Source organism: Penaeus japonicus, unplaced genomic scaffold, assembly GCF_977035675.1.
Source record: "Penaeus japonicus unplaced genomic scaffold, GWHDUDI00000001_assembly GWHDUDI00000017, whole genome shotgun sequence".
NCBI classification, from domain to species: domain Eukaryota; kingdom Metazoa; phylum Arthropoda; class Malacostraca; order Decapoda; family Penaeidae; genus Penaeus; species Penaeus japonicus.
In genome coordinates, this window is record NW_028234419.1 from 30,567,172 (window position 1) to 30,594,671 (window position 27,500).

General features: G+C 42.6%; 1 protein-coding gene across 4 annotated transcripts in view; it reads left to right on the forward strand.

Annotated features, from left to right (window-relative positions):
* stan (Protocadherin-like wing polarity protein stan) overlaps nt 1–27,251 on the forward strand; it is a 291,876-nt gene extending 264,625 nt beyond the window's left edge. Inside the window, exons 4-33 of one of the 4 annotated variants that reach the window (XM_086546312.1) lie at nt 4,510–4,709; nt 4,919–5,068; nt 5,447–5,611; nt 5,998–6,133; nt 6,953–7,196; nt 7,902–8,106; nt 8,432–8,541; nt 8,906–9,070; nt 9,494–9,648; nt 9,915–10,081; nt 10,378–10,638; nt 11,050–11,338; nt 11,734–11,873; nt 12,296–12,479; nt 12,647–12,840; nt 13,267–13,476; nt 13,995–14,181; nt 14,526–14,786; nt 15,130–15,418; nt 15,890–16,034; nt 16,632–16,850; nt 17,444–17,664; nt 18,321–18,467; nt 18,707–18,971; nt 19,315–19,753; nt 20,071–20,289; nt 20,899–21,032; nt 22,303–22,735; nt 24,385–24,577; nt 25,926–27,251. In XM_086546312.1, the coding sequence (XP_086402438.1) occupies nt 4,510–4,709; nt 4,919–5,068; nt 5,447–5,611; nt 5,998–6,133; nt 6,953–7,196; nt 7,902–8,106; nt 8,432–8,541; nt 8,906–9,070; nt 9,494–9,648; nt 9,915–10,081; nt 10,378–10,638; nt 11,050–11,338; nt 11,734–11,873; nt 12,296–12,479; nt 12,647–12,840; nt 13,267–13,476; nt 13,995–14,181; nt 14,526–14,786; nt 15,130–15,418; nt 15,890–16,034; nt 16,632–16,850; nt 17,444–17,664; nt 18,321–18,467; nt 18,707–18,971; nt 19,315–19,753; nt 20,071–20,289; nt 20,899–21,032; nt 22,303–22,735; nt 24,385–24,577; nt 25,926–25,953 (6,155 nt within the window). In that variant the 3' untranslated portion in view covers nt 25,954–27,251. The remainder of the gene's footprint in view (nt 1–4,509; nt 4,710–4,918; nt 5,069–5,446; nt 5,612–5,997; nt 6,134–6,952; nt 7,197–7,901; nt 8,107–8,431; nt 8,542–8,905; nt 9,071–9,493; nt 9,649–9,914; nt 10,082–10,377; nt 10,639–11,049; nt 11,339–11,733; nt 11,874–12,295; nt 12,480–12,646; nt 12,841–13,266; nt 13,477–13,994; nt 14,182–14,525; nt 14,787–15,129; nt 15,419–15,889; nt 16,035–16,631; nt 16,851–17,443; nt 17,665–18,320; nt 18,468–18,706; nt 18,972–19,314; nt 19,754–20,070; nt 20,290–20,898; nt 21,033–22,302; nt 22,736–24,384; nt 24,578–25,925) is intronic. The other 3 variants (XM_086546313.1, XM_086546314.1, XM_086546315.1) reach the window with 3 other exon arrangements.
* The last annotated feature ends 249 nt before the right edge of the window (nt 27,252–27,500 follow it).

Consider the following 27,500-nt stretch of genomic DNA (forward strand, 5'->3'; position numbering starts at 1 on the left):
TTCGTTGTTTTCATTGTCTTTGGTGGTGTTTTGTTTGTTTGTTTGTTTGAAGTGAGTTTCTGTTTTTTTTTTATTCGGAATGATGGGTGCTCGTTTCTGTTTATTGTTTTGGTATTTTGTTTTTGTTGTTATTGTTATTATTATCGTCATTGTCATTATCATCATCATTATCATTATCATTATCATTATCATCATCATCATCATCATCATCATCATCATTATCATCATCATCACTATTTCCATCTCCATCATCATTATCACCACCACCATCATCACCACCACCATCACCATCATCACCACCACCATCACCACCACCAATTTTTTTTCCACCTTCGATTAAAAGCCTTTACGATTTACTAAAAAAAAAAAACATTTATCCCTTTATCCGAGCGTTCGGTCAACAACACACGCACGAACGAACAATTATATTCGTCAGCTCGATCGTAAACTATTAACATTTTATAACCTTCAACTGCAACGAAAAAACAGTCATAACCGAGCGATACTTCATTAGATAAATCATCGTGTATTTAATTCGTTGATTTTATCAGTGTAGGAAGGTCGAGTCACGTATTTATTTTATATATATATACACATACACCATATATATGTGTATGTGTATATGTATATATATATATATATATATATATATATATATATATATATATATATATATATATATGCATATATATATATATGTATGTATATATATATATATATATATTTATATATAATATATATATTTTTTATATTTTATATAGATTTTTTTTTCTTTTTTTTTTAATATTCTCTCTATGATAACCATCAACCTGCCAGCCTCTACGAGTGATGGCTACTTGTATGCTAATAAGGGAGGTATTTTTGTGACTTTGATGCTTATTGTCACTTCATTAACCATTTTAAAGGTAGAATGTTTATACGTATTTATTTATCTCTTCTCCTCTCTCTCTCTCTCTCTCTCTCTCTCTCTCTCTCTCTCTCTCTCTCTCTCTCTCTCTCTCTCTCTCTCTCTCTCTCTCTCTCTCTTTCTCTCTCTTCTTCTCTTCTCTCTCTCTCTCTCTCTCTCTCTCTCTCTCTCTCTCTCTCTCTCTCTCTCTCTCTCTCTCTCTCTCTCTTTCATTAGACATTAGAACCATCTTTTGCCTACTGAATATCCATTTCTCATTTTCTATCCGTCTATCTATCTATCTGTCAGTTTATCTATCTATCTGTCTGTCTATGTCCATACCTTATGTGCTGAATTGAAATTCGCAGGATAATTACCAAATTTGATCAATACATATATATATTTTTTAGATTTTTAGGAATCATTTTCCTCAGAGACAAAAAAAAGGAAAAAAAAACTTTTTAACGCACGTGAGAGAGAAAAAAAGTCATATGCAAATGACCATGTACGCTAAATTGTGACTCGATACCTGCGAGTTTGGTGCTGCCCTCTCGCGGTGAGAATGCTCATCACTCCCCATGACCTCTACTCCCCCCCCTCCCTCCCCTTCCCTCCCCTCCTCCTCCTGACATGACCCCAACCCTCCACCCCCCCTTTACCCCTCATGGTGTGCCCCCCCCCCTCCTCCTGACATGACCCCAACCCTCCCCTTTACCCCCTTTACCCCTCATGGTGTGCCCCCCCTCCTCCTGACATGACCCCAACCCTCCCCTTTACCCCCTTTACCCCTCCTGGTGTGCCCCCCCCTCCCTCCCATCTCTCCCCTCCCCTACACTACCCTTTTATTCAATTGTATGTCATATATTTGTTATATTGACTTCAATTGGTCACTCAGAGAGACTCATTGTGATAACAGTATTTGCATAATTGGAATATTGCTCTCATAATTTGGGTGGATTGATATTCTGAAAATGTTGAGCTATTTTATAACTGCTGATAAACGCGATGATGAGAGAGAGGGAGAGGGAGAGGGAGAGGGAGAGGGAGAGGGAGAGGGAGAGGGAGAGAGAGAGAGAGAAAGAGAAAGAGAAAGAGAAGTTGAGAGAGATATAGGGAGAGAAAATAAGAATATGAGAGAGAGAGACAGAGACAGAGACAGAGACAGACAGACAGACAGAGACAGAGGAAGCTAGAGAAAATAATAAAACACTATGACGCCATAACGACCGAGCGGTTAAGTGCCCAGGCGACCATAAAAACAATAGATTGAATCTGAAAGTCTTTCCAACGGGGCGAAGGCCTCTCATGCACTCTTATAGTTTGGTTATTTATCTTGGTACTAATAAGGCCCTGCCACTACCTCCCCCCACCCCCATTCTGAAATGAACTCTCTCTCTCTCTCGCTTTCTCTCATTCTCTTTCAAATTCTCTCTCTCTTTCTATCTCTCTCTCTCTCTATCTCGCTTTCTCTCATTCTCTTTCAAATTCTCTCTCTCTGTCTATTTATCTATCTATCTCGCTTTCTCTCTCTATCTATCTCGCTTTCTCTCATTCTCTTTCATTTTTTTCCTTTCTATCTATCTCGCATTCTCTCATTCTCTTTCATTTTTTTTTCTCTCTCTATCTCGCTTTCTCTCATTCTCTTTCATTTTTTTCTCTCTCTATCTCGCTTTCTCTCATTCTCTCTCTATCTATCGATCTATCTATCTCGCTTTCTCTCATTCTCCTTCAATCTCTCTCTCTCTCTCTCTCTCTCTCTCTCTCTCTCTCTCTATCTCTCTCTTCCTCTTCCTCTTCCTCTCTCCTATTTCTTAGCTCCCTTCCTCTCCCTCTCTTTCTTCTTCCCCCGCTCTCGAGGTGATGGAGAGAAAAAGAGAGAGAAAGAGAGATAAAGATAAAAGAGAGAGAGAGAGAGAGAGAGAGAGAGAGAGAGAGAGAGAGAGAGAGAGAGAGAGAGAGAGAGAGAGAGAGAGAGAAAGGGGGAAGAGTTAATAATGTCGCTCGGTCATCTGTCAAGTGTCAGCCGTTGATAAGACAGCGATGTCAATAATGTCAAAGTGATTGTAGCTGCGGCGAGGCTTGTCTGCTTTCACCCCCCCCCCTCTCCTTACCCCCCTTACCCCCTCCGCCCGTCTGTCAATCAGGCTGCCTGCGAGTCGGTCTTTGGAAGTGTAATAACACGTTACTTGGTACGTCCTGTGTATCTAATTTTTTGTTGTTGCTGTTGTTGAAATTGTTGGTATTATTCTTGTTGTTTTTGTTGTTGTTAATGATATTATTATTGTTATCATGATTATCGTCATTATTATCATAATTATCATCACCATTACCATTATCATTATCATCATCATCATCATCATCATCACTATTCCTTCTGTTATTACTATCCTTATCATAACTCAATATAAGCAACACCATCACTCTTATCAACTAAAAAAAAAAAAAAGCCATAAGATATCACCCCACTCCCGTTTTCTATTTCCCGTTTTCTGTTCATCGTCGCTCCCAAGATCATTAATTCGTACCATTAGAGAGCCATCATCATTAGCCACTGTCATTAGACGTATGATCGGAACGGCTGGCATGGCGGCATGACACTTGGCACAGAGGTCGTGCGATGTAAGAGGAAGAGAGAGAGAGAAAAAAGAAAGAAAATAGAACAACAAAAAGAAGAAGAAGAAAGAAAAAGGGAATCACGTATAAGCAAAACATAAACAAGAGAACATCGCGTTGCGTTTGTTTACCGTATCAGCTGATCGTTATTTTTAGATTAATATATTTTGAAGATTGGGACGATATCCGAATCAGATAAGAGAATGGAATTAATTGCCGTTGTTATTTTTTTTTATTACCGTAATTATACTTTATGTGAGATTTTTTTTTCGCGGGGGGAGGGGGGAGGGAGGGGGTAGGGAGGATGCTCATTATAACCATGACGTGATAAATTATCATAATGGTTATTATATCATCTTATTGATCCTATTTTTTTTTTAGCCCCGCATCTGTTATCTTTAATGATAATAATACCGCTTTATCACACAGTCACCATTGCCTCCACCACAAACCCAATAAAGATAATGCAAAAGATAATCGAACTTTATATCTTTATACCAACAACATCAGCATCAATCTGAAACCAGTGTGATTAATAACTCAAACTTTACAATCTATTCTGAGTAAAGCTAATAACATCATCAGGTTAAAAAGATAATTATAAATCCGTATCAAGTTTATCATACAAAACAATTCCCCTGAAATGACTTATTTATTACAATAAACAGAACCCCCCCCCCCCAACAACAACAACAAAAAAATATTATAACAATAAACAACCACAATTATTCTCCCTCCCTTCTTCTCCCCCAAAACAGAATTTAAAACTTCACCAATCCCGAAATTTAACCAAAATGAACCAGCAAAACTCTTTCCTATTTCCAGAACAAAACAAGAACTTCATGAAGGTCGAAGTTAACCCACCGCACTCTTCCTTCCCAGAACAAAAACATAGGAAGTTCATAAAACTCGAAGTTAACACACCGCACTCTTCCTTCCCAGAACAGAACACAAGAACTTCACAAAACTCGAAGTTAACCCACCAACTCACTCTCTTTTCTCTCCTCCAGATGGACTGAACGAGGTGTCAGCTGAGATGACCCTGCAAGTGCGTTTGGTGACAGAGGCCATGCTCTTCAACTCTGTGACAGTGCGGATGGCTGACATGACACAGGAGGCCTTCTTGTCACCTCTCCTGTCATACTTCATTGACGGCTTGGCTGCCATCATCCCTTGCCCGCGGGAAAACATCTTTATTTTCAATATTCAGGTGAGATGATTTAGTTTTGATTGGTGATAGTACAGGTAATGATATTAGTGATGATGATAGTAGTGGTAGTTATGAGTATTTGTTACTAGTTGTGATGTAAAATGACGATTTTTTAAAATTAAAACAAATGTGATGGTAAGTTTGATGGCCCCTTCAACACACAATTCGTCCTTTTACTTAAACCGCCTCCTTCCTCCTTCATTTCGCAGGATGACACAGACGTGGAGTCCCGCATCCTGAACGTCAGCTTCTCAGCCAAGCGTCCTGACATTCCCGGCGAGGAGTTTTACCAGCCACAGTATCTACGAGAACGGGTTTATCTTCACCGCGCAGATTTAGTGAAGTTAGCCACTGTAGAGGTCCGTTTTCTTTGGAGTTTTTTTTAGGCTTCTGGGCGATTTATATATATGTATTTTTTGTTTTTGTTTTTTGGATGTTTGGACTTTTTGGACTTATTTGCTTTGTTTTTTTATGATCCTGCTTTGATATATGTGGGTGTTTGATTTTATTGAATGTATGTTTTATGGTCATTAGGAATCTAGATTTATTATCCCAGAAGAGTTTTGTGATAATAATAATAAAAAAGACATGCATTTCCGCCGTAACATTTATCAAACGCCAACTCACACATCTTAAAATACTTCACAAACTAAAATAAAAATAAATACTCAAAGAAAAAACAGACAACAGACTGTTTCCACTTCTCTCAAATAACATTTTCTTTTCACATCCTTCAGGTCCTGCCTTTCGACGACACTCTCTGCGTCCGCGAGCCCTGCCTCAACTTCGAAGAGTGTCTGAATGTCCTCAAGTTCGGCAACGCTTCGGGTTTTATTTCGTCCAATAGCATTCTCTTCCGGCCGATTTATCCTGTTAATACATTCGCTTGCAGGTGTCCCAAGGTGAGGTTATGTCTGCTTCCCGTTTTCTGTTTGGTTCCCGTTTTCTGTTGGTTGCGCGGGCGGTTCTCGTTTTCTATGATAGAGGAAGGAATATGGAGAGAACTGAATTATTCTGTGGAAAGAAAGGGATTTTTTTTCAATTATATTAGGGTCTATATTTGATTAGGTTAAATATACAGAGAGTTAAAACTATATATGATGAAGAAATACAATAAAAGTTTCATAGATCACAAAATATTTATGTAAGCATAGTAAAGAACACCTGGAATGAAAAACAAAACAAAACAAAAAAACTAAAGATACGAGAAAATTGATGAGAACACAGACCCCCAATCAACACCTGATTCCCGTTACGCTAACTAACTCTCGCTTGACCTTTGACCCAGGGTTTCACCGGCATGCGAGAACACTACGAGTGCGACACAGAGGTCAACCTGTGCTACAGCAACCCCTGCGGCAACCACGGCACCTGCATGCGGCGAGAAGGGGGCTACACCTGCGTTTGTCTGCCGGAATTCACAGGTGCGTTTTGGTTGCATTCGCTCTCGGTTCGATCCCTAATGGAATCAAAACGTAGGTCTATTGGGGATTATATTAATAAGATGGTGATGGATTAGTTAAGTTAAAAAAAATACGTATTGATCATAATAATCATGTACATGGGTAATTATATTAAAAAGATGATGAATTAGTTAAGATTAAAAAATACGTGTTGATCGTAATGATCATGTACATTGGTAATTATATTAAAATGATGATGAATTAGTTAAAATAAAAATACGTATTGATCGTAATTATATTAAAAAGATGATGAATTAGTTAAGATAAAAATACGTATTCATCATATTTATATTAAAAAGATGATGATGAATTAGTTTAGATAAAAAATACGTATTGATCATAATAATCATGTACATTGGTAATTATGTTAAGAAGATGATGATAAATTAGTTAAGATAGAAAATACGTATTGATGATAATAATCATGTACATTGGTAATTATATTAAAAAAGATGATGATGAATTAGTTAAAATGAAAATACGTATTGATGATAATAATCATGTACATTGGTAATTATATTAAAAAGATGATGATGAAATTAGTTAAAATAAAAATACGTATTGATGATAATAATCATGTACATTGGTAATTATATTAAAAAGATGATGATGAAATTAGTTAAAATAAAAATACGTATTGATGATAATAATAGTCATAACAATAGAGAATGATACCCATAAATGCAAACGAAATCGGTAGTGATACACGAATCCGAAAGCTATTTAAAAAAAACAAAAAAACATAGATTTTATTCACACTAAACACCTCTTCCCACACAGGCCAAAATTGCGAAGTCAACATGCTAAGCGGCCCGTGTGTGGACGGCGTTTGTGTGCACGGCAGTAAGTGCACAGAAGAGGACGGGCGAAGTGGCAACGGAGCAGGGGGCTTCAAGTGTACCAATTGTACCCGTTCGTTGTACCACACCTCCACATGCGAGCTGCGGGCAAGAAGGTTCTCCCGGGGTGATTTTCTCACCTTCCCCACACTCAAACAGCGACATAGGATTCATATCAAGATGAGGTGAGCGTCTGGGCCTTATGTAGCGCTGTTGACTTTTTTTTTTTTTTTTTCAATTTTGATATTTTGGGATATTTTTTTTTCTCAGGTGTTAAAGATAAGGTGTGTTATTGTTATGGGTGTTTTGTGTTTTTTTTTTTTTTTTTTTTTTTTTTTAATTTTGTATTTTATTATCTGACTTAATAGAGTCTTGGCAGATAGTATTATGATTTTTTTTTTATCATTTCAGTGCATTTTTTTTTTATTGCCGTGTATTATGTGACTAAAAGTTTATTTTTTAAATTTCAATTTCTGTTTGTGCATTTCTCCCCTACTTTACCTCTCTTTTTCTCTTCCATCTCCCCCCCTTCCCTCCTTTTTTTATCCCTCTCATCTGTGTCCTCCTCTTCTCTCCCTCCTTCCTCTTCCTTCTCTCCCTCCCCTCTCCTTCCCACCCTCCCTCCCTCCCTCCCTCCCTCCCTCCCTCCCACCCACCTCGTCCCTCCCACTCACCCACCCACCTCATACCACCCTCCCACCCAACTCGTCCCACCCTCCCTCCCTCCCTCCCTCCCACCCCCCACACACCCACCTCGTCCCTCCCACCCACCCACCCACCCATCCACCCATCCACCCTCCCACCTCTTCCCACCCACCCTCCACCCTGCATACCACCCCAACTAACTAACTAACTAACCGGCCCCACCCCTTCGACGTGTCCCCCTCCAGCTTCGCCACGAGAGAACGCGACGGGCTCCTCCTCTATAACGGTCGCTACAACGAGAAGCACGACTTCGTAGCCCTGGAGGTGGTGGGCGGGGCTGTCATGTTCTCCTTCAGCCTGGGCACTGCCACGACGAGGGTCACTGCCACGGTGCCCGGCGGGGTGGACGACGGCGATTGGCATACCGTCACCGTCGATTATTATAATAGGGTGAGTTGGTGTGTTTGTGTGTGTGTGTGTGTGTGTTTGTGCGTGTGTGTTTGTGTGTTTGTGTGTGTGTGTGTGTGTGTGTGTGTGTGTGTGTGGGTGGGTGGGTGGGTGTTTGTGTGTGTGTGTGTGTGCGTATGTGTGTGCGTATGTGTGTGTACGTGCGTGTGTACTGTGTATTATGTAGTCTGCACTGCGTGTGTATGCGTATGGCGTACTCCATACCATACACCGTACTGTATTAGTATAAACATGTCTTAAAAACCTGTCGTCAAAATCGGCCCTCCACGACACTGACCCCCACCCTACCCCCCTCCTCGCCTGACAGAGTGCCACCATCAGCCTCGACCACTGCGACTCCGCCCTCGCCGTCCGCTTCGGCCACCAGATCGGGGACTACCATTGTGCCAACACCACGGCCCAGATCCTCGACCCCAGGTACAGTAGCCTCTTTTATCTCTTGTGGTTGTCTGTGACTTCGATAACCGATAGATGTCTGTCTGTGGATGGATGTATGTATGTATGTATCGTCGTGATTGCCAAATTGCGGAAGATACTTCGACTCGTATTAAAAAAGATCATAAAATTGGGAATAAATATGAAGATTTTGTTTTCTTTGGATTTTTTTGAAAGATACTTCGACTCGCATTAAAAAGATAAATTTTGGGATAAAGATGAAGATTTTGTTTTCTTTGGATTTTTTTTTTTTTTTTTTAGGAAGGTTTTCGATATGTCTTTCCTAATTTGAAGAGCTTTATTCCGCTCCCTAACACTCCTTTTCTTTTCCTTTCGTCTCCTGAAGGTGTGCCAGCCTGACGGAGTCCTGCCACAGGTTCTTGGACGTGACCGGGCCCCTCCAGATAGGTGGCCTGCCTGCCCTTCCCACAACCTACCAGGTCAGCCAGCAGCACTTCCTCGGATGCATCAGGGACCTCTTCGTCGACCACAAGTTCATTGACTTGGATTCGTAAGTGTTGAGCGAAGGTTTTGTTCCCTTTCTCTTCTCCTTCCCATCTTCTTCCCTTTTTCTTCCTCCTCCTCCTCCTCCTCCTCCTCCTCCTCCTCCTCCTCGTCCTCCTCCTCCTCCCCTCTTCTCCCTCCCTCCTTCCCTCCATCACTTCCTCCTTCCCTCCCTCCCTTCCTCCTTCCCTTCCCCCTCCCCCTCCCTCCTCCCTCCTTCCCTCCCTTCCTACCTCTCCCTCCCTCCCTATCTCTTCCTATCCCCCTCTCTACACCGGATACAAGAAAACAAACAAACCTAATAAATGAATAGATAAATGAATGAAATGAAATAAAGATAACAAAACCCCCCCAATTCCAAACCAAAGACTAAATCCACCACCTCGCCCCCCCTCCCTCTCTCCTTCCCCCTCCCCCTTTCCCCCTCCAGGTACGTCGCAGCCAACGGCACTTCCCCGGGGTGTCTCGAGAAGAACAGCTTCTGCCGCTCCCACCCTTGTCAGAACGGCGGCTCCTGCAGGGAATCCTTCGGGACCATGGTCTGCACTTGCCCGACGGGATGGGGTGGGAAGTATTGCTCTGAAGGTAAAGAAGGGTTGGGGTTGTTTATGTTACTGCTGTTGTTGTTGTTTTTGTTGTTATGATTGTGGTAATGGTAATAATGATAGTAATTATAATAATGATAATGATAATTAATGTTATTAATTGATATTGTTACTGCTATCATCATCTTCATCTTCTTTATCACCACCACCACCCCCATCACCACCCCACCACCATCACCCCCACCACCATCACATCACCCCCACCACCCCCTTCCCCCACCACCACTAACCTCCCCCCTTCCGCAGAGCTGGACGTCGTAAAGCAGTTCACGGGCGAGGGGTTCCTAGTAGCGACGCCGCACCTGCAGTCGATTAAGATGCCGTGGGTTAACAGCCTCTCCTTCAGGACGCGGGAGCAGTTCGGCCTCCTGGTCATCACGGCCGTCGGACAGAACGCCAATAGTATTATTGAGGTTGGTTTGATTCTTGGGTTTTTGGGGGGGTTGGTTTGGGGTTTGGGTGGGGTTGGGGTTAGGGTTAGGGTTAGGGTTGTGGATGGGGATGGGGATGGGTTTGGTTTGGTTGGGTTGGGGTGTGTTTGGGTTTGGTGAGTTTGAGGTTGGGTTGGGTTTGGGTTGGGTTAGGATCGGGGTTGGTTCGGTCATTTTCTTTGTGTGTGTGTTTGTTTTTGTTTATATATGATTTTCACCCACCTTTCCAACCGTACTCTAACCCCCTGCCTCTTCTCCCCCCCCCCTCCCCCTCACAGCTGGTGGACGGCTACATCCAATACCGCTACGAAAACACCACCATGAGGCTCGGCGAGACGCGGGTGGACGACGGCCTCTGGCACAATGTGGAGGTGAAGTGGATGAAGCGTGACGTGTGGATCAACCTGGACTACGGGAACTACGAGATCACGCATTCGGTGGACTCGTGGCTGGCCGGTCTCTACATCGGCAAGGTGTCCGTCGGGGGTGTCCAGCCGTCGGACCCCGCCAAGGTCACGGGCTTCAAGGGATGTGTCAAGGTCAGTGGCGACGAAGGAGGAGAAGGAGGAGAAGGAGAAGGAGAAGGAGAAGGAGAAGGAGAAGGAGAAGGAGAGAGGGACTTCGAGGTGTCCGATGTCTTAGGATCTTTTGAGTGATCACTATATATATGATGACTGATGACTTGAGTAGATATGATGTTGGTTGTATCAAAAATTTGAGGATGACTGTAGAAATTATTGATTACTTTAAATTGAGTATTGATGACTATATGAATTATATAGAACTGTAAGAATTATTGATGACTGTGTAAACATTGTATTGTATCATGTTAGTTCTCCCACAAAAATCATTGACGAGTATTTAAAACATATAGATGGCAATATAAGGTTTAATGATCTAAATACATTCATTTTTTATCACACATTCATTAACCCCCCCCCCCCTTACAGGACGTCCGCGTGGGGAGCAACAAGAATATCCTGGCCAACCCGACGCACGAGGGCGGCGTCCGCAACGGGTGTGTGGCCTCCGACCCATGCACGTCCCGCCCCTGTCCCGCGAACTCCCAGTGCGTCAACATCTGGCAAGGCTACGAGTGCAAGTGCAACAAGGGCTTCTTCGGAGACAAGTGCACGGACGTGTGCACTCTGAACCCCTGCAGCAACAACGCCACCTGCGTCCACGACATCCACTCGCCGAAGGGCTATCGGTGCGAGTGCCCGACCTATAAGTTCTCGGGTGAGTCGATTGGCTCGGATTTTTTTTTTTTTTTTAAATTCCTCGAGTAGATGTGTTTTTTTTAAATTCCTTGAGTTGATGTTGATATGTTCTTTTTATTTTGAATGCTTTGAGTCGATGTTGATATGTTCTTTTCATTCTGAATTCCTTGAGCCGTTGTTAATCTGTTCTTTTTATTTTGAATTCCTTGAGTCGATGTTAATTTCTTTTTTATTTTGAATTCCTTGAGTCAGTGTTAATTAGTTATTTTCATTCTGAATTCCTCGAATCGACGGATGTGTGTATGTCCCCTTCCTGGAATACCATCCACGGAAGTAAACAAAACTAATAAACCAATTATATCTAATCAAACTTTTGCTCTAACCCAAACTCCTCCTTCCTCCTCCTCCCACCAGGCGAGTATTGCGAGGTGGTGCTTGACCAGCCGTGCCCGACCAACTGGTGGGGCTACCCTGTGTGCGGGCCGTGCCACTGTGACGTCGACAAAGGCTACGACGATGACTGCAACAAGACCAGCGGCGAATGTCGATGCGAGGTGACTTCTCCTCTTCTTTTAGATAGTCTCTTTTATGCTGTTCATTATCGTTCGAGTATTCACGTTTATGCTGTTCATTATCGTTCAATTAGTCACGTTGATATTATCGTTCGAATATTCACGTTTATGTTGTTCATTATTGTTCAATTAGTCACATTGATATTATCGTTCGAATATTCGCATTTATAAAATCGTACATTATCGCTCATATAATCATATTTTTCATCATTCCATAGACGTATTTATGCCTTGACCAGTACAGAAGCGACAGAATTATCCGCACGAATACACGAATGCTCATTACGAACCTTGACTTACGAATTACGAATGCTCATTACGAACTTTGACTTACGAATTACGAATGCTCATTACGAACCTTGACTTACGAATTACGAATGCTCATTACGAACCTTGACTTCCAGGAAAACCATTACCAGCCGGAAGCCTCGGACGCTTGCTACGACTGCGACTGCTACCTCGTGGGGTCGTACGGGGGATCTTGCGACCCTCTGACTGGGCAGTGCCGGTGTCGCCCCGGGGTCATCGGCCGCCGCTGTGACCTCTGCGCTAACGCCTTCGCTCAGGTCACGATCAGGGGCTGTGAGAGTAAGTGTCGTTAGGCATATGTATATCTTGCGGGTATTGGGTATTCCTTCTCTTGTCATACAGCGTCTTGTTTTTTTTTTTTTTTTGTATTGTGTTGTAATAGTTTCCGGAAGAAAATGAAGCCTCACCCCGCCCCCCCCTCACCCCCTTCTTCTGTCATATTCCAGTCGTTTACGATGGGTGTCCCAAGAACTACGACATGATCTGGTGGGAGCAGACGGCCTTCGACGGGAAGACAGTCCAGCCTTGTCCTGCAGGAGCTCAGGGGCAGGCCAGCAGGTCGTGTCACAAGGAGATAGGATGGGGACCTCCTGACATGTTCAACTGCGTGTCGGATACGTTCATCGAGCTGAGGGACCTGGTGAGTAACGTTACTCATCATGAGGGGAATAAGAATGAAGGGAAAGAAAGAACAGGGAGGTACACGGATATGCCGAAGACCTCTTCAGGACGTATGGGAGAAGCAGGACAGCAAAGGAAGAAGAAAAGGCCTTCGGGGTATTCGTGTGTTTTCTTATCTTTCGCTTCTTCGTTTTATTTACGAGGTGTCCAGCACGAAGCCTTCACTGCTCGGCTGTCCTTTTCTCGACTTCAAACTTGTTTACATTTATATATATATATATATATATATATATATATATTTATTTATTTATTTATGAATAGTGGATATCCTTTGACCAAAATAACGTAAAGAAAGCAAGCATGATCCAAGAGCGCGCCTACCATTAATTGTACGTAAGTCGCACGCCAAGACCTCAGAACGACCCCCTCCTCTTTCTCCTCACAGCTGCAGAGCCTCGACAATGAGGAACTGGAGATCACGACCTACCTAGCCGTCAAGATCTCCGAGGACCTCAACTACGCCTGCTCGATCACGCCGTCGATGTGGGGCTCCGACGTCCTCATAGCCTCACGACTCCTCATCGTCCTCCTTGAGTATGAGTCTCACCAGGAGGGACTCAACCTGACTCATCGGCAGGACCGACACTACATCCAGGTAATTACGACGAAGGGAGTGGGTGGATGAGTCTAGTGGATGGCGATTCACACACAAGCCTATCGGTTCTTATCGTTCAGACATTCACATTTATATCGTTCATTATGACTCAAATATTCACTTTTGTATCGTTTATTTTACGCTCAAATATTCACATGCATATATCATTAATCATCACTCAAATATTCAGACTTATACCATTCATTCACAACCGCTCAAACATCCACATATCCATTCGTTCAAACACCCACACATCCAACCCATTCACCATCGTTCAAACACCCACACATCCAACCCATTCACCATCAACCACACGCACACAAACACTCTCCCTCACCCCATTCGCATCACCCATCAATCATCCATCACCCATCATCAATCATCCACTCACCATCAACCACACGCACACACAAACACTCCCCCATTCGCATCACCCATCACCCATCATCCATCATCCATCAAATCCCTTCCTCCCACTGTAGTCAAATCCTTCTCTTCTCTCTCTCTCCCCCGTCAAGAACCTAGTCGAATCCGCCAGCGTGATTCTGCAGCCACTCTACGCCGCCCACTGGCAGCGCATCAACGGACTCAACGGGTTCGGCGCCGACTCGCTCCTCACCAAGCTGGACCAGTACGTGGCTACGCTCGCCACCAACCAGGGAGACACGTACACGACCCCCTTCGAGGTGCCTACGAAACACGTCGGTAAGTGGCTGGGTGTATGTATATATGTATATATGTGTGTGTGTATATATATATATATATATATATATATATATATATATATATATATATATATATATATACATATACATATACATATACATATACATAAATAGATAGATAGATAATGATAATTCACATGTCACTCACAGTACAAAAATAATGTACATCACGAATAAGTACCAAATATTCTCCTCGAAGACGTCTCGAAATGACACACCACCTTAATAATAATAATAATAATGATAATAATAATAATAACAATAATAATAATAATAATAATAAAAAACACTGACCCCCTCTCCCCTCCCTCCCTCCCCCCACAGTCTTCGGGATGGACACGGTCTCGGCCGACGAACTCTACGGGTACAGTCGGTCCGGGTACGTGGCGGGGCACAAGGACCGGGTCGACCACGTGATCATCCCCGAAACGTCATCCCTGGTCGACCGCTTCTACCCGGGGAAGGGAGAGTCCTCCGTCATCGTGCCCAAATACAACAATTACCTGAAGAACCAGCAGGTGTGGGTCCACGACACGAACATCAGGATTCCTCTGTCGCTGCTGGGGATTCCCAACGTCGAGATGGGTGAGTATGGGCGCCTCGAAGGGCGTGTCTTGGTGATGTTTTTTTTTTTTTTTTTTTTTTTTTATACAGTGGAATTGTTTTTGGTTTCGTTTGAGGTTGTGTAGTTGTTGTATTGTTTAGCGTTTCTTTTTCACGTAATTTGTCATGGCCAGCATATATATCTAAGCCTCTTTAACCACATAGTCGCATAGTTCAACATGTTTGATATATATTTATCCTCTTTAACCACATAGTCCCAACATATTTGATATATATTCATCCTCTCAACCCACATAACCCAACCCACCCAACACACCCCAAACCACCCCCACAACTCAACCCAACGCCCTTGTCCACCCCACAGGCGAGACCTCAACCAGAGACACCCTGGGCAGCCGCCGCGCCGTCGTCAGCTACGTGGTCTTCCGGTCGCTCGGCCTCCTTCTGCCGGAGACCTACGACGGCGACGTGGAGCAGCGGTGGGGCGTCGGGCTGGCCGTGCGCTCGCCGGTGTTCACGGTGGCGGTGCACACGGACAACGGAGGACTCATCGAGGACAAGCTGGGGGTCCAGGTTCGGCTGCGGTTCCGCGTCGGACACGTCGGGCGGCGGTCGAACCCGCAGTGCGTCACATGGGTTACTAAGCCCGATAGGTAGGTTGAAGGAGAGGGAGAGAGAGGGAGTGGGAGTGGGATGGGGGGTGGGAGAGGGGGAGGGAGAGAGAGGGAGGGAGGGAGGTAGAGAGGGAGAGAGGGAGAGAGGGAGGGTGAGGGGGGAAGTGGGGGAGGGAGGGAGGGAGGGGAGGGAGGGAGGGAGGGATGGGGAGGGGGATGGAGAGCGAGAGGGAGGGAGAGGGGGGGAGGGAGTGGGAGTGTGAGAGAGAGAGGGAGAGGGAGAGGGAGAGGGAGAGGGAGAGGGAGAGAGAGAGAGAGAGAGAGAGAGAGAGAGGAAGAGAGAGAGAAAGAGATAGAGAGAGAGATAGAGATAGATAGAGAGATAGAGATAGACAGAGATAGAGATAGAGATAGAGAGAGAGAGAGAGAGAGAATGGGACACACACCCAACCACCCACCCACACACCAAACCCCACACCTAACCCCCCTTCCCCTTTTTCCTCCTTCCAGCAAAGAGGGCGTCTGGACCCGCGAGGGCTGCGTGACGAGCGCCGTCGAGCGTGGCTACGGCGAGGACGTCAACGACACCTTCATCAACTGCACCTGCGATCACCTGTCCAGCTTCGCCGTCATTCTCAACGATGCCGAGGCGGAGGTAGGCTGTCGGAGGGAGATTTTTAGAACCCCTTTTTGAGATGTTTTTTTTATTGTTGTTGTTGTTGTTATTGTTATTATTATTGTTATTATTATTATTAATAGTAGTAGTAGAAGTAGTAGTAGTAGTAGTAGCAGTAGTAATGATAATAATAGTAGTAGCAGTAGTAATAGTAATAACAATGACAGTGTCATTATTGTTATTATTATTATTATTATTATTATTATTATTATTATTATTATTATGAAATATATGCATCGTCTGCGAATTGTCTTATAGTAATTTGAAATGACTATATAGATAAATGATGATAGATAGAGAAATGATAATGGATAAGTGGACAATAACAGCTGAATAGACATAAAGAATAACAGATAGATAAATAGATACAAACAGCCTTAACAATATGCGTAACAAAAAAAAAGTAAAAACATATCAATAAACATAAATAAAGACAAAGAAATAACCATAAACACAAATAATCATAAATACATAAAAAAAAACACTTCAAACACTAACCACCCCCCCTCTTCTCTTCCTCCCCCTCCACCCCACCTCCTCCCCCACCCTCCACCCTCCCCCTTCGCCCCACCACAGTTCCTAGCCGAGCCCTCCATTGCCGAAGACGTTACGACCTACACGGGCCTCATCTTATCGTTGGTGTTGCTTCTTCTCGCCTTTATCGCCTTTTGTCTCCTCCGCGGCGCCCAGACCAACTCCAATACCATCCACAAGAACTTGACTGCTTGCATCTTCATCGTGCAATTGCTCTTCCTCGCGGCTTTGAAGATCAGGCATATTCTTGTGCAACAGGAGGTTGGTTTGAGTTCGAGTTTGAGTTCGATTTTTTTTTTTTTTAAGGTTTAAATCGTGAGTAAGTGCGTTTGTTTTTGAGTTTTGAATACTTTTTGATATGTGATTTCAGATTTTGTTTTTTTTTCTATATTTGGATATGTGTAAATTGATTACGATTTTTTTCCATATTGATATTACCTTTAAATAATGTCTTCATATTCTATAATATAAATACATCACAACTTTTTTTGTATATCTATCATCTCTAGATAGAATCTCCATTTTATAATCTCTTTATGATAATAATTTGATATAGTATATATAATCTCTTATGATAATAATTTGATATAGTATATATAATATATTATGATAATAATTTGATATAGTATATATAATATATTATGATAATAATTTAATAATCTTTATAATGATAATCTTCCGTAATCTCCCTATAATTTTCTATAATCTTTTATAATCTCTATATAATTTTATAATCCATTTTATAATCATCTTATAATCATTAATTATAAAACTATTTTTTTGACACAACCACTACGCCCTTTTCACATTGTTCACATTATTCACATAGTTCACATTGTTCCCATTGTCCACAGTTCCCTTGCAAAATGGTCGCCATCGGCCTCCATTACTTCTGGCTGTGCGTGTTCACCTGGCTGCTGATTGAGGGAGTTCACCTGTACCGGATGCTGACGGAGATGCGGGATGTGAACCACGGCCAGATGCGGTTCTATTACTCCTGCGGCTACGGGCTGCCGGCCATTATCGTGGGCTTGTCCGTGGGCGTCCGTGCTGACCAGTATGGGAACTACTTCTTGTAAGTTTTTCGAGAGGTCGTTTTGTGTGGGTATTTTCTCGGGTTGTTTTGGGTGTTGGCGCGTGATTTCTGTCGGTTCTTATAAATAGCGTTTGAATAGAATAAAGAAAAAAAGACTTACATTAAGATATAGTATACACGATGCTACTTGAGCGAAATTTCGAGTAACAGTTTTGGGCTTTCGAGTTCAAAGTCAAATCTCGAATCGAGCAACTCACACAAGCTGACATCACGATCTCCTTTGTTGCTCTTTCGCTTTAGTTATTGTGACAAATGAGCAGATAATGACATTTGTCAAATCCTTCCGAAGAACATGGATGTCTGTTGATGTATAATGATCTGGAATGAACTGCTCAGATATAAGGAATTTATTAATATCATCTTAATAGGAGATAGCATTCGATGAATCGTACGAGAAATGGCATCGTGTACACTAAATATAATGCTTGATGTTGGTAACCGAAAAATTACGAATAGATATTATATGATCATTATTTATAAATGTGCAAAACTAACATATCCTCTATTTCTGCACCAAGCATAATTCTAAATGTTACCAATCGAAGAATTTTTATGTCACATAAACGCCTAACATAGATATCACATAATGATAATACCTAAACGAACAAGACTAACGTGCCCTCCTGTATCTTCAGCTGCTGGCTAAGCATTTACGAGAACGTCGTGTGGGCTTTGGTTGGCCCGATCTGTACCATCGTCATCATCATTCTCCTGGTGTTCGTCCTGGCCATCCGGGCTTCACTCACCCTCAAGGGCCACATCGAGGGCTTTGGGAACCTCAGGTCAGTTCAGAGGCTTCGAGTTTTTGTTGTTTTGTTTTGGTGTTTTTTTTCGTCTTTGAAGTTCTCAAAAAATGATCAGATCTATTGGAAGCTTCGTTGGAAATATATATATTTTTTGCTTCTTTTCTAAATATCGTGTTGTAGTTTTGACTTTTTTTCTCTTCTTGAAAAAAAATAATCTTAAAAAAATGATGCGTAATATATTTTTTTTTTAATTATTGTCTCATCCTCGCTCGTAGGACACTGCTGTGGCTCGGCATCCTGTTCCTGCCTCTCCTCGGGGCGACGTGGGTCCTGGCCGTCCTTTCCGTGTCCGAGGACCTCGAGATCCTGCACTACTTCTTCTCGGTCTTCTCCCTCCTGACGGCCCTCTTCGTGCTGGTAGGATACTGCCTCCTCAACAGCCGCGTCAGGGACTCGCTCTACTTCATGTTCCTCGCCTGCACGGGGAGGAAGGTGCCCTACCAGGAGACTCTGAGCGTCGCGCGGCCCTCCCATTCTTCGGTGAGCGCTCGTGCCCTTCGCTGTGCCCTTCGCTGGCTTGGGGCTTCAGGGCTTCAGGGCTGGTCATAGGGGGATATTTTTTTCCTGGGAAGAGGGTTTTTTGAGTAGTATTAGTCAGTGCGAATACAATAGCATCAATAGCAAAGATAAACATAAATTTGATGGGAAATCTTAATGCACAAACTGATCTCATTGGATTAGAGTGAACAAAAAAGTACGAATCAAAACGAAAACAGAATTAAAAAATAACAAAAAATAAAAACACTCGAGGACTTCCACGTTAATCTAACCATCTCCCTTTCTCCCTTCCCTCCCTCTCCCCTTCCCCCTCCCCTCCTAACAGCGCTCAGCCCTGACGTACAACGACGACTTCAACATCCTGCGGCGCAACATCGGGATCTCCACGGCCAGCACGACCTCCCGCTCCACCTGCAAGACCTCCAGCTCCCCGTACAGCAGGGGCGAGGGCGTGGCGGTGGGCGGCCGAGTGGCTTCCTCCAGCACGCCCAGCAACTACAACAGCAACACGGACATCAACTCGCAGGCGCATTCGGTCAAGTCGCCCTACGCCTATAACGACTCGACCATGTTCCACAGGAAGCACGGCGGTCGCGGGGGCGGGGGCGGAGGAGGCAGGCGGCGGGAGAGCGAGAGCGAGAGCGAGCTCAGCCTCGACCACCGCTCGCTCGACCTCGCCTCCTCGCACTCCAGCGACGAGGACGACACCACCACGCACAACGGCACGCTCAGGGTCAACGAGCGGCGCACCAATCCACCGCCGGGTACGTTGGAGAGAGTGAGGGTGAGGGTGAGAGAGTGAGTGTGAGTGTGAGTGTGAGTGTGAGTGTGAGAAAGAGTGAGAGAGTGAGTGTGAGTGTGAGTGTGAGTGTGAGTGTGAGAAAGAGAGAGAGAGTGAGAGAGAGAGAGAGAGAGATATGCAGTTAATAAATGAATACAAATAATGACACTAATAACCATGAAAATGATAATATAGAGAACAGCATATCAATAATAACCACCAGAAGAACCACCCCCACCCCCTCCCCCCTCCCCCCACACCCCTCCGCTCCCGCAGCCTCACTCAAGATCTTTGTTTCAGAAGTTCCTCCCAAGCCTTCGAGTTATCTGCCGAACATCTACGACCTTGATACCACGGCGGAGGCACTGCCCCCCGCCCCCCACAGCATGCCAGGTGGGGGCGTCGGAGGGCCGCCAGGGGGTCCAGGGGGTCCAGGGGGGTCGCCTTTCCTGCATAACATACGGCCGCTCTTCGCTACTCGCTGGTCCTCACAGCTCGACTCCACGTACCCGTATAAAGGTTGGTGACGCTGCGTGCTCGCTCGCTCGCTCGGTGCGGCTTTTATGAAGTGCTGTTGAGCGTCCTTCGTCTTCTTCTTCCTCTTACTCTTTTTCCTCCTCTTCCTCGTCCTTTTTCTCTTCTTCTTGCTCTTCTTCTTCTTCTCCTCCTCCTCCTTCTCTTTCTTCTTTTTCTTCTTCTCCTCCTCCTCCTCCTCGTCCTCGTCCTCCTCCTCCTCCTCCTCCTCCTCCTCCTCCTCCTCCTCCTCTCCTCCTCCCCTCCTCCTCTCCTCCTCTCCTCCTCCTCCTCCTCTCCTCCTCCTCCTCTCCTCCTCCTTCTTCTTCTCCTCCTCCTCCTCCTCCTCCTCCTCCTCCTCCTCCTCCTCCTCCTCCTCTTCCTCCCACTTCCTATTCTTCTTCTTTCTCTCCTCTTTACTACTTTTATCACTAGGACATAAATAGTGTGGCCACATTGCAGGAAAAAACACACCGTAGACAAAAAAAATCTCCAGCAAATTCCCTCTCTTTGAATATATAACTAAACCGTTATCAGATGAAAAAGAACAGATAAATAATAACGAACCAACTATAAATCTGAGGAAACTAACTAACTTTTTCTCCTTGTCCTCAGAGCACAATGTGCCATCACCACTATGGGCTAGCGAGAGGCTGTCCACCACCACCGCCTCGGATAATGAGATGCAGGACAAGGCCGATAATCTGAGAGTCGAGTCCCGCCCATCCCTCGCACGTTATATGGACCAGGTAGGGTGTTGCAAGTGATGCGTAAAGGGTTGTGTTTGATGTTGAGATTGCACTGTTCGTTGTTGGATGGATGGTCAGTTGGGTATGACATTGAGTGCGTGGGGTATATAGGAAACCTTTCTTATTTTCTTTGTAATATTGAACGAGGTGTGTCCAGGGCTTTGAATAGGCGTGATGTTGGGGTTATGTTTATTCATTTTGGGGTTTGGATGATCAGTTGGGCTTGAGTGTTGTGATATGTGTGTGTGAATTACGAAATATTCCCTTATTTTCTTTGTGATTTGAATTGAGGTCTGTCCTGGCGTTCCTTGGAATTGAATGATCAGATTTTGTTTGATTTTGATGTGATATGTACGTGATGTGAAAAATCGTTATTTTTTTTTTTACTTTATGAGAAATAAATTTGTTTACTCTTCATACAAAATAGATATAATTCAGTTCACGTTTTATTCACACGCCAGTCCTACTTTTTTAGAAATAAATTTGTTTACTCTTCATACAAAATAGATATAATTCAGTTCACGTTTTATTCACACGCCAGTCCTACTTTTTTAGAAATAAATTTGTTTACTCTTCATACAAAATAGATATAATTCAATTTTCAACGTTTTATTCACCCGCCAGTCCTACTTTTTTAGAAATAAATTTGTTTACTCTTCATACAAAATAGATATAATTCAGTTCACGTTTTATTCACACGCCAGTCCTACTTTTTTAGAAATAAATTTGTTTACTCTTCATACAAAATAGATATAATTCAGTTCACGTTTTATTCACACGCCAGTCCTACTTTTTTAGAAATAAATTTGTTTACTCTTCATACAAAATAGATATAATTCAGTTCACGTTTTATTCACCCGCCAGTCCTACTTTTTTAGAAATAAATTTGTTTACTCTTCATACAAAATAAATATAATTCAGTTCACGTTTTATTCACACGCCAGTCCTACTTTTTTAGAAATAAATTTGTTTACTCTTCATACAAAATAGATATAATTCAGTTCACGTTTTATTCACACGCCAGTCCTACTTTTTTAGAAATAAATTTGTTTACTCTTCATACAAAATAGATATAATTCAATTTTCAACGTTTTATTCACACGCCAGTCCTACTTTTTTAGAAATAAATTTGTTTACTCTTCATACAAAATAGATATAATTCAGTTCACGTTTTATTCACACGCCAGTCCTAATTTTTTAGAAATAAATTTGTTCACTCTTCATACAAAATAGATATAATTCAATTTTCAACGTTTTATTCACCCGCCAGCCCTCCTCACCCCGTCTCCCGCAGAACCGGGGTCGCTACTCCCCCGCCGAGAACCAGTACGGCACCTACTCGCCCTCGAGCAAGCACCGGTTCTCACCCGACCCCAAGAAGTTCTCGACACTCGACGCCCGACGGAACTCCCCGGACGCCCGCCGTTACTCCCCTGACGTGAGTGGGCGCCTGTACCCCGGCCACCCACCCGAGGGGAGTCCGTACGCCCACGAGAACCCCTATTCCCACGGGGGCAGGAGAATCTCGCCAGACAACCTAGTGGTAAGAACAGAGTCTCGCGCTAGCAGATCGAGTGTCGACAGCGCGGACAAGAAGCGCTACTCCCCGACGCACCACATACAACAACAACAACAACAACAACAACAACAGGCTCTAGGTACTCCCAAGAGTCAGCAGAGATTCCTACACCAGTTGGCCGAAGGTAAGGACCAGACTAAGGACTCGTTGGCTATGCATTCGGTACTTTTGAAAAGGGGTTTGTGGTTTATCTTTGGAAGTAGAGGAAAAGGCTGTTATTTTTTTTTAAATTCTTGAATGAGGTGACTTGGGATTTTATTTTTTTCTATAGTTTCTTGTCTTGGAATATTCAAGAAGTATTCTGGTAACTTAGCTAAGATTGATGGCTTTCAAGATGTACTGTATTACTCTATATGAATTAATGATATTTAATCAGAGGTGGACATTAAGTAGTCTGTAGTTCTTGTGTATATGGTATAATAATAATATGAAATATCAGTTAAGATACTCAGTAAATATTCCGTAGTCTTAGAAGTCTTACAAACTAGTAAGAGTTATAAATCAACGTCTTTAATCATATTTTGCCCTTATGGAAAAAAAAATCTAGAAAAAAAATATATATACATATAGCAATTGCTTATTTAGAGTATATCTGATATAGCATAAGTTCTATAGTTTGTTATATCTATATTTAGCATAAGTTACAGCGTATGGGGAATGGATTTGACTTCTAGACTTTCACACGTTTGACAGCTTGAGGCTTCTGCACACCCGCTTCACTACTGTTTGGCTTCTCCTCCTTGGCTTCTCCGGTCTCGATGGCTGAATCATCTCACACTTTCTCTTTCTCTCATTCATTTTTTATCTCTCTGTTTCTCTCTTTCTCTCATTCATTTTTTATCTCTCTATCTCGGTCTCTTTGTCTCTCTAATCTTCTTTGTTCGCTCTCTCTCTCTCTCTCTCTCTCTCTCTCTCTCTCTCTCTCTCTCTCTCTCTCTCTCTCTCTCTCTCTCTCTCTCTCTCGTTTTCTTTTCTCTGATATCTTTCTTTCTTTCTCCTCCTCTCTCCTTTTTCTCTACTCTCTGATGTTCCTTTATCTTCTCTGTCCACTTTCTTCTCTCTCTCTCTCTCTCAGTTTCTCTTTCTCTCTCTCTCTCTCAGTTTCTCTTTCTCTCTCTCTCTCTCTCTCTCTCTCTCTCTCTCTCTCTCTCTCTCTCTCTCTCTCTCTCTCTCTCTCTCTCTCTCTCTCTCTCTCTCCTTCTCCCCTCCTCTCTCTCTCTCTCTCAGTTTCTCTTTCTCTCTCTCTCTCTCAGTTTCTCTTTCTCTCTCTCTCTCTCAGTTTCTCTTTCTCTCTCTCTCTCTCTCTCTCTCTCTCTCTCTCTCTCTCTCTCTCTCTCTCTCTCTACATCTCTCTCTCTCTCCTTCTCCCCTCCTCTCTCTCTCTCTCTCTCTCTCTCTCTCTCTCTCTCTCTCCTCTCTCTCTCCTTCTCCCCCTCCTCTCTCTCTCTCTCTCAGTTTCTCTTTCTCTCTCTCTCTCTCAGTTTCTCTTTCTCTCTCTCTATCTCAGTTTCTCTTTCTCTCTCTCTCTCTCTCTCTCTCTCTCTCTCTCTCTCTCTCTCTCTCTCTCTCTCTCTCTCTCTCTCTCTCTACATCTCTCTCTCTCTCCTTCTCCCCTCCTCTCTCTCTCTCTCCCTCTCTCTCTTTCTTTCTCTCTCTCTCACTCTCACTCTCACTCTCACTCTCACTCTCTCCCTCCCTTTCCGCTGAGCCTCAGAGCTGCCCGCACCGCATGTCTCGGCTCTGATGACTCGCTCCTTTCCTCCGCCCTCACAGACCCGAGTCCCGAGGCCCTACCGGCGCCTGTCGTGGGCGGCGGCGCGGGCGGGGAGAGCAGCGTGGAGGAGAACAACTTAAATATCTCCCCCTCAGACCCCCCTCAGTCCCCCTCCCCGCCCCCTATCCTCCCTGCCGCTCTCTTGGCCACCCACAAGATTCGGGCCATCACGCTGGGCATCTCGGACTCTGAGTAAGTCCTCTTGGCGCGAGGTTGTCGGATTTATTTTTCTCTTTTCAACCCAATGATGATGGAAAGAAGGAGTGGAAGGAAGGAGGGAGGAAAAAAATTAGAAAGTTTTTGGAAAAAGATATATAGGAGATAAATAGATAAATAAAAAATGTTCATGGAATTTTTTCTTGGTTTTCAAAAAAGACGAAATCAAAATTATGTCAAAATTTCAAGTCCAGGGCCCTTATTAAGGTGGGCAGTGGAGGTTTTATAATCTCTGGCTCCACCTCTTGCTATTTTGTTTAAGATATTGAATTCACATGAAAGAAAAATACAGAAAAAAATAAGCAGAATATGCAGAAATTTCACTATATTGAAACCTGACCTGACCATTTTTTTCTTTAATTTAACTCCGTTCCGTTTTCTCTGCCGTCCAAAGGGAAGACTAATGTAAATTGGGTGAGTTAACGGTGTTGGTGAAGCTTACCTCATCTAAAGCTACACACAAACACAATATGTGGCCTTGGAACCAAACAAACAAACAAAAAATGTATAAAAATACATATATATATTGTCTCGTGTGTTTGTTTAAATGAGTAAGCCATTTTAGAATTCGGGAGTGCGTGGATGGACCAATGTAGCACTCAAGCATGTTTGAAGAAGTTAGAGAATAGTAGTGCAGAGCTTACAAAACTTTTCTCTTGTGTCTTGCCTCTTCTCAATCTTGGAGTTTGTGACTGTCAATATTTTTCTCTCTTATTTATTTATTTATTTATTTATTTTTGGTATAAGTATTATTTGCATTTCGTCTTCAGTATGAGATTATTCGAATGTGTTGTCAATTAATAAATGATGTTAGTGGTTACGTGGCCGGCAAGGTTTGTCTTTGGTTCAAACGTTATTAAGCCGGCAGTTTTTTGTTAGCTTAAGTGATTGTCATCTTGTACATTTCATGTTTGGTAATTTATGATTTATTGTCGGTTTGATATTGTTTTGACCATTTGTCATTAATTGCTGGCTTGTAACCACTTTCGGAAGTATATATATATATATTCTGTTATTCTGTAGTTCCGTTTGTCTCTTGTCTCGGTTTCTTCCATGTAAATTAATTCCCCAAAAAGCATGATTTCTTCAACACAAGAATATGTATAAATCTATTAAATCTCTTCCCCTATTTTTTTTATACTGTTCCTTTAACAATTATCATCATTTATTTCCTATCAAACATCAATATTTTACATCATATAATCATTCCAAATAGTCAATCACATTAATATGAAAAGTTATAGAGTTAAAAAAAATAAATAATAATAATAAAAAAACGAAAAATCACAGGACAGGAATTAACAACGTGCTTCCCCTCCCGCAGCAAAGACAGCACTGAAACCACCGTCTGATAACTCTCGCTCATCGCTGCGCTTGACTGGACAACCGGACGAAGAGGTGTGAAGAGCAAACGAAAGAACGAGAAGAGGTAAAACGAAGAGGTGTGAAGAGCAAATGAAGAAATGTGAAGAGAAAACGAAGGAACGAGGAGAAGTAAAACGAAGTAGTGTGAAGAGAAAAACGAAGTGTGGAGAGAAAAAACGAAACGAAGAGGTGTGAAGAGCAAACGAAGTGTGAAGAGGAAAACGAGGAATTGTGAAGAGCAAACGTAGGAACGGGAAGAGAAAAAACGAAGAGGTGTGAAGGGAAAACGAATGAGTGGAGAGGAAGACAAAGATATGAGAAGAGGAAACAGAAAAACCTCGAAGGGAAATTCTTGAAGATTGTAAGGAAAAAACAAAACAAAAAAACAATGGTGTATAGAAAACAAAAGAAGGATGAAGAGGAAACGGAGTGTAAGGGAAAATGTAAACAAAGACTAAAAGAATAATTGATAAAGAAAGAGAGAGCTGAAAAAATGTGAAGAGCCACGGATTATAAAGTCACGAAATGTGTCACAAATGAATATTATGATTTAATAATATTTTACCTTTGTCTTTCAGTCAGATCATTTTTTTCTGATAATTTTTTTTGTGATATTGTCACAAACCTATGCATTTGAATTCAGACTTTTTTATGCTTAGTTTTAAGTATAAAAAACTGGAATTATATAGACCATTTCTTACTCTAATATCTCGGAAAAAAAAAGATATACGCATCCCAAAGAAAGTTATTTAATTACAATAGAAAACGGAAACCCACAAACCATTGCAATTATATTAGTCTTGTTGTGCTTCGCAACTTAGCTCTCTCGACGAAGAAGAAAAAATGAAGAGGAGAATGAAGATGAGTTTTTTAATCAAGAGAAGAGTTGAATTGATTGTTCGTTGCAGAGATATTGAAACTTCTATAGGTCGTTGCCGCTTATAATCTGCAAATGTGTTCTCAACGTGTCATTCAATCTCGTGTGCGGTTTCTTAGTGTTGTGTATACGAGTTATAAACTTCATCTTTGCTTGTGTGATTTAAATAAATGAATAAATAAATCTTTGTCCGACCCGCAGCTGATAATAATATTTAATAGACTTTATTTAGAGATAGGAACAGTAATTTATTTTACAAATTACTTGTAGATATATGTATAGACGCATTTTCCACTACGATGAAAAAGGCTTATTGTTCAAAGTGGAAATCGATGAGCAAAAATTTATAAAAATGTTTCGTCCATGAGTGAAAGGCGTTGGTTTTGAGTGTTTCAATGAAATAATTTTCCATGAACATGAAATACGAAGGAGAAAGTGAGAGAAAAAAAATCAAATTTGGAACTTTACATACAAAAAAAAAGAATGAACCTTTATGATAAGGAATATAACCTGGTTCCTTGCCCCCTAAAAAAAATAAAATAAAAAAAATTCTGAAATATAAAGACAAAATCTGGACTAGTAAGAGAAGTGCAATGTCTGTATATAGGCCTATACGTGAGGTACTACTTCCCAGAGTGCGAGTAAGTGTATCTGTCT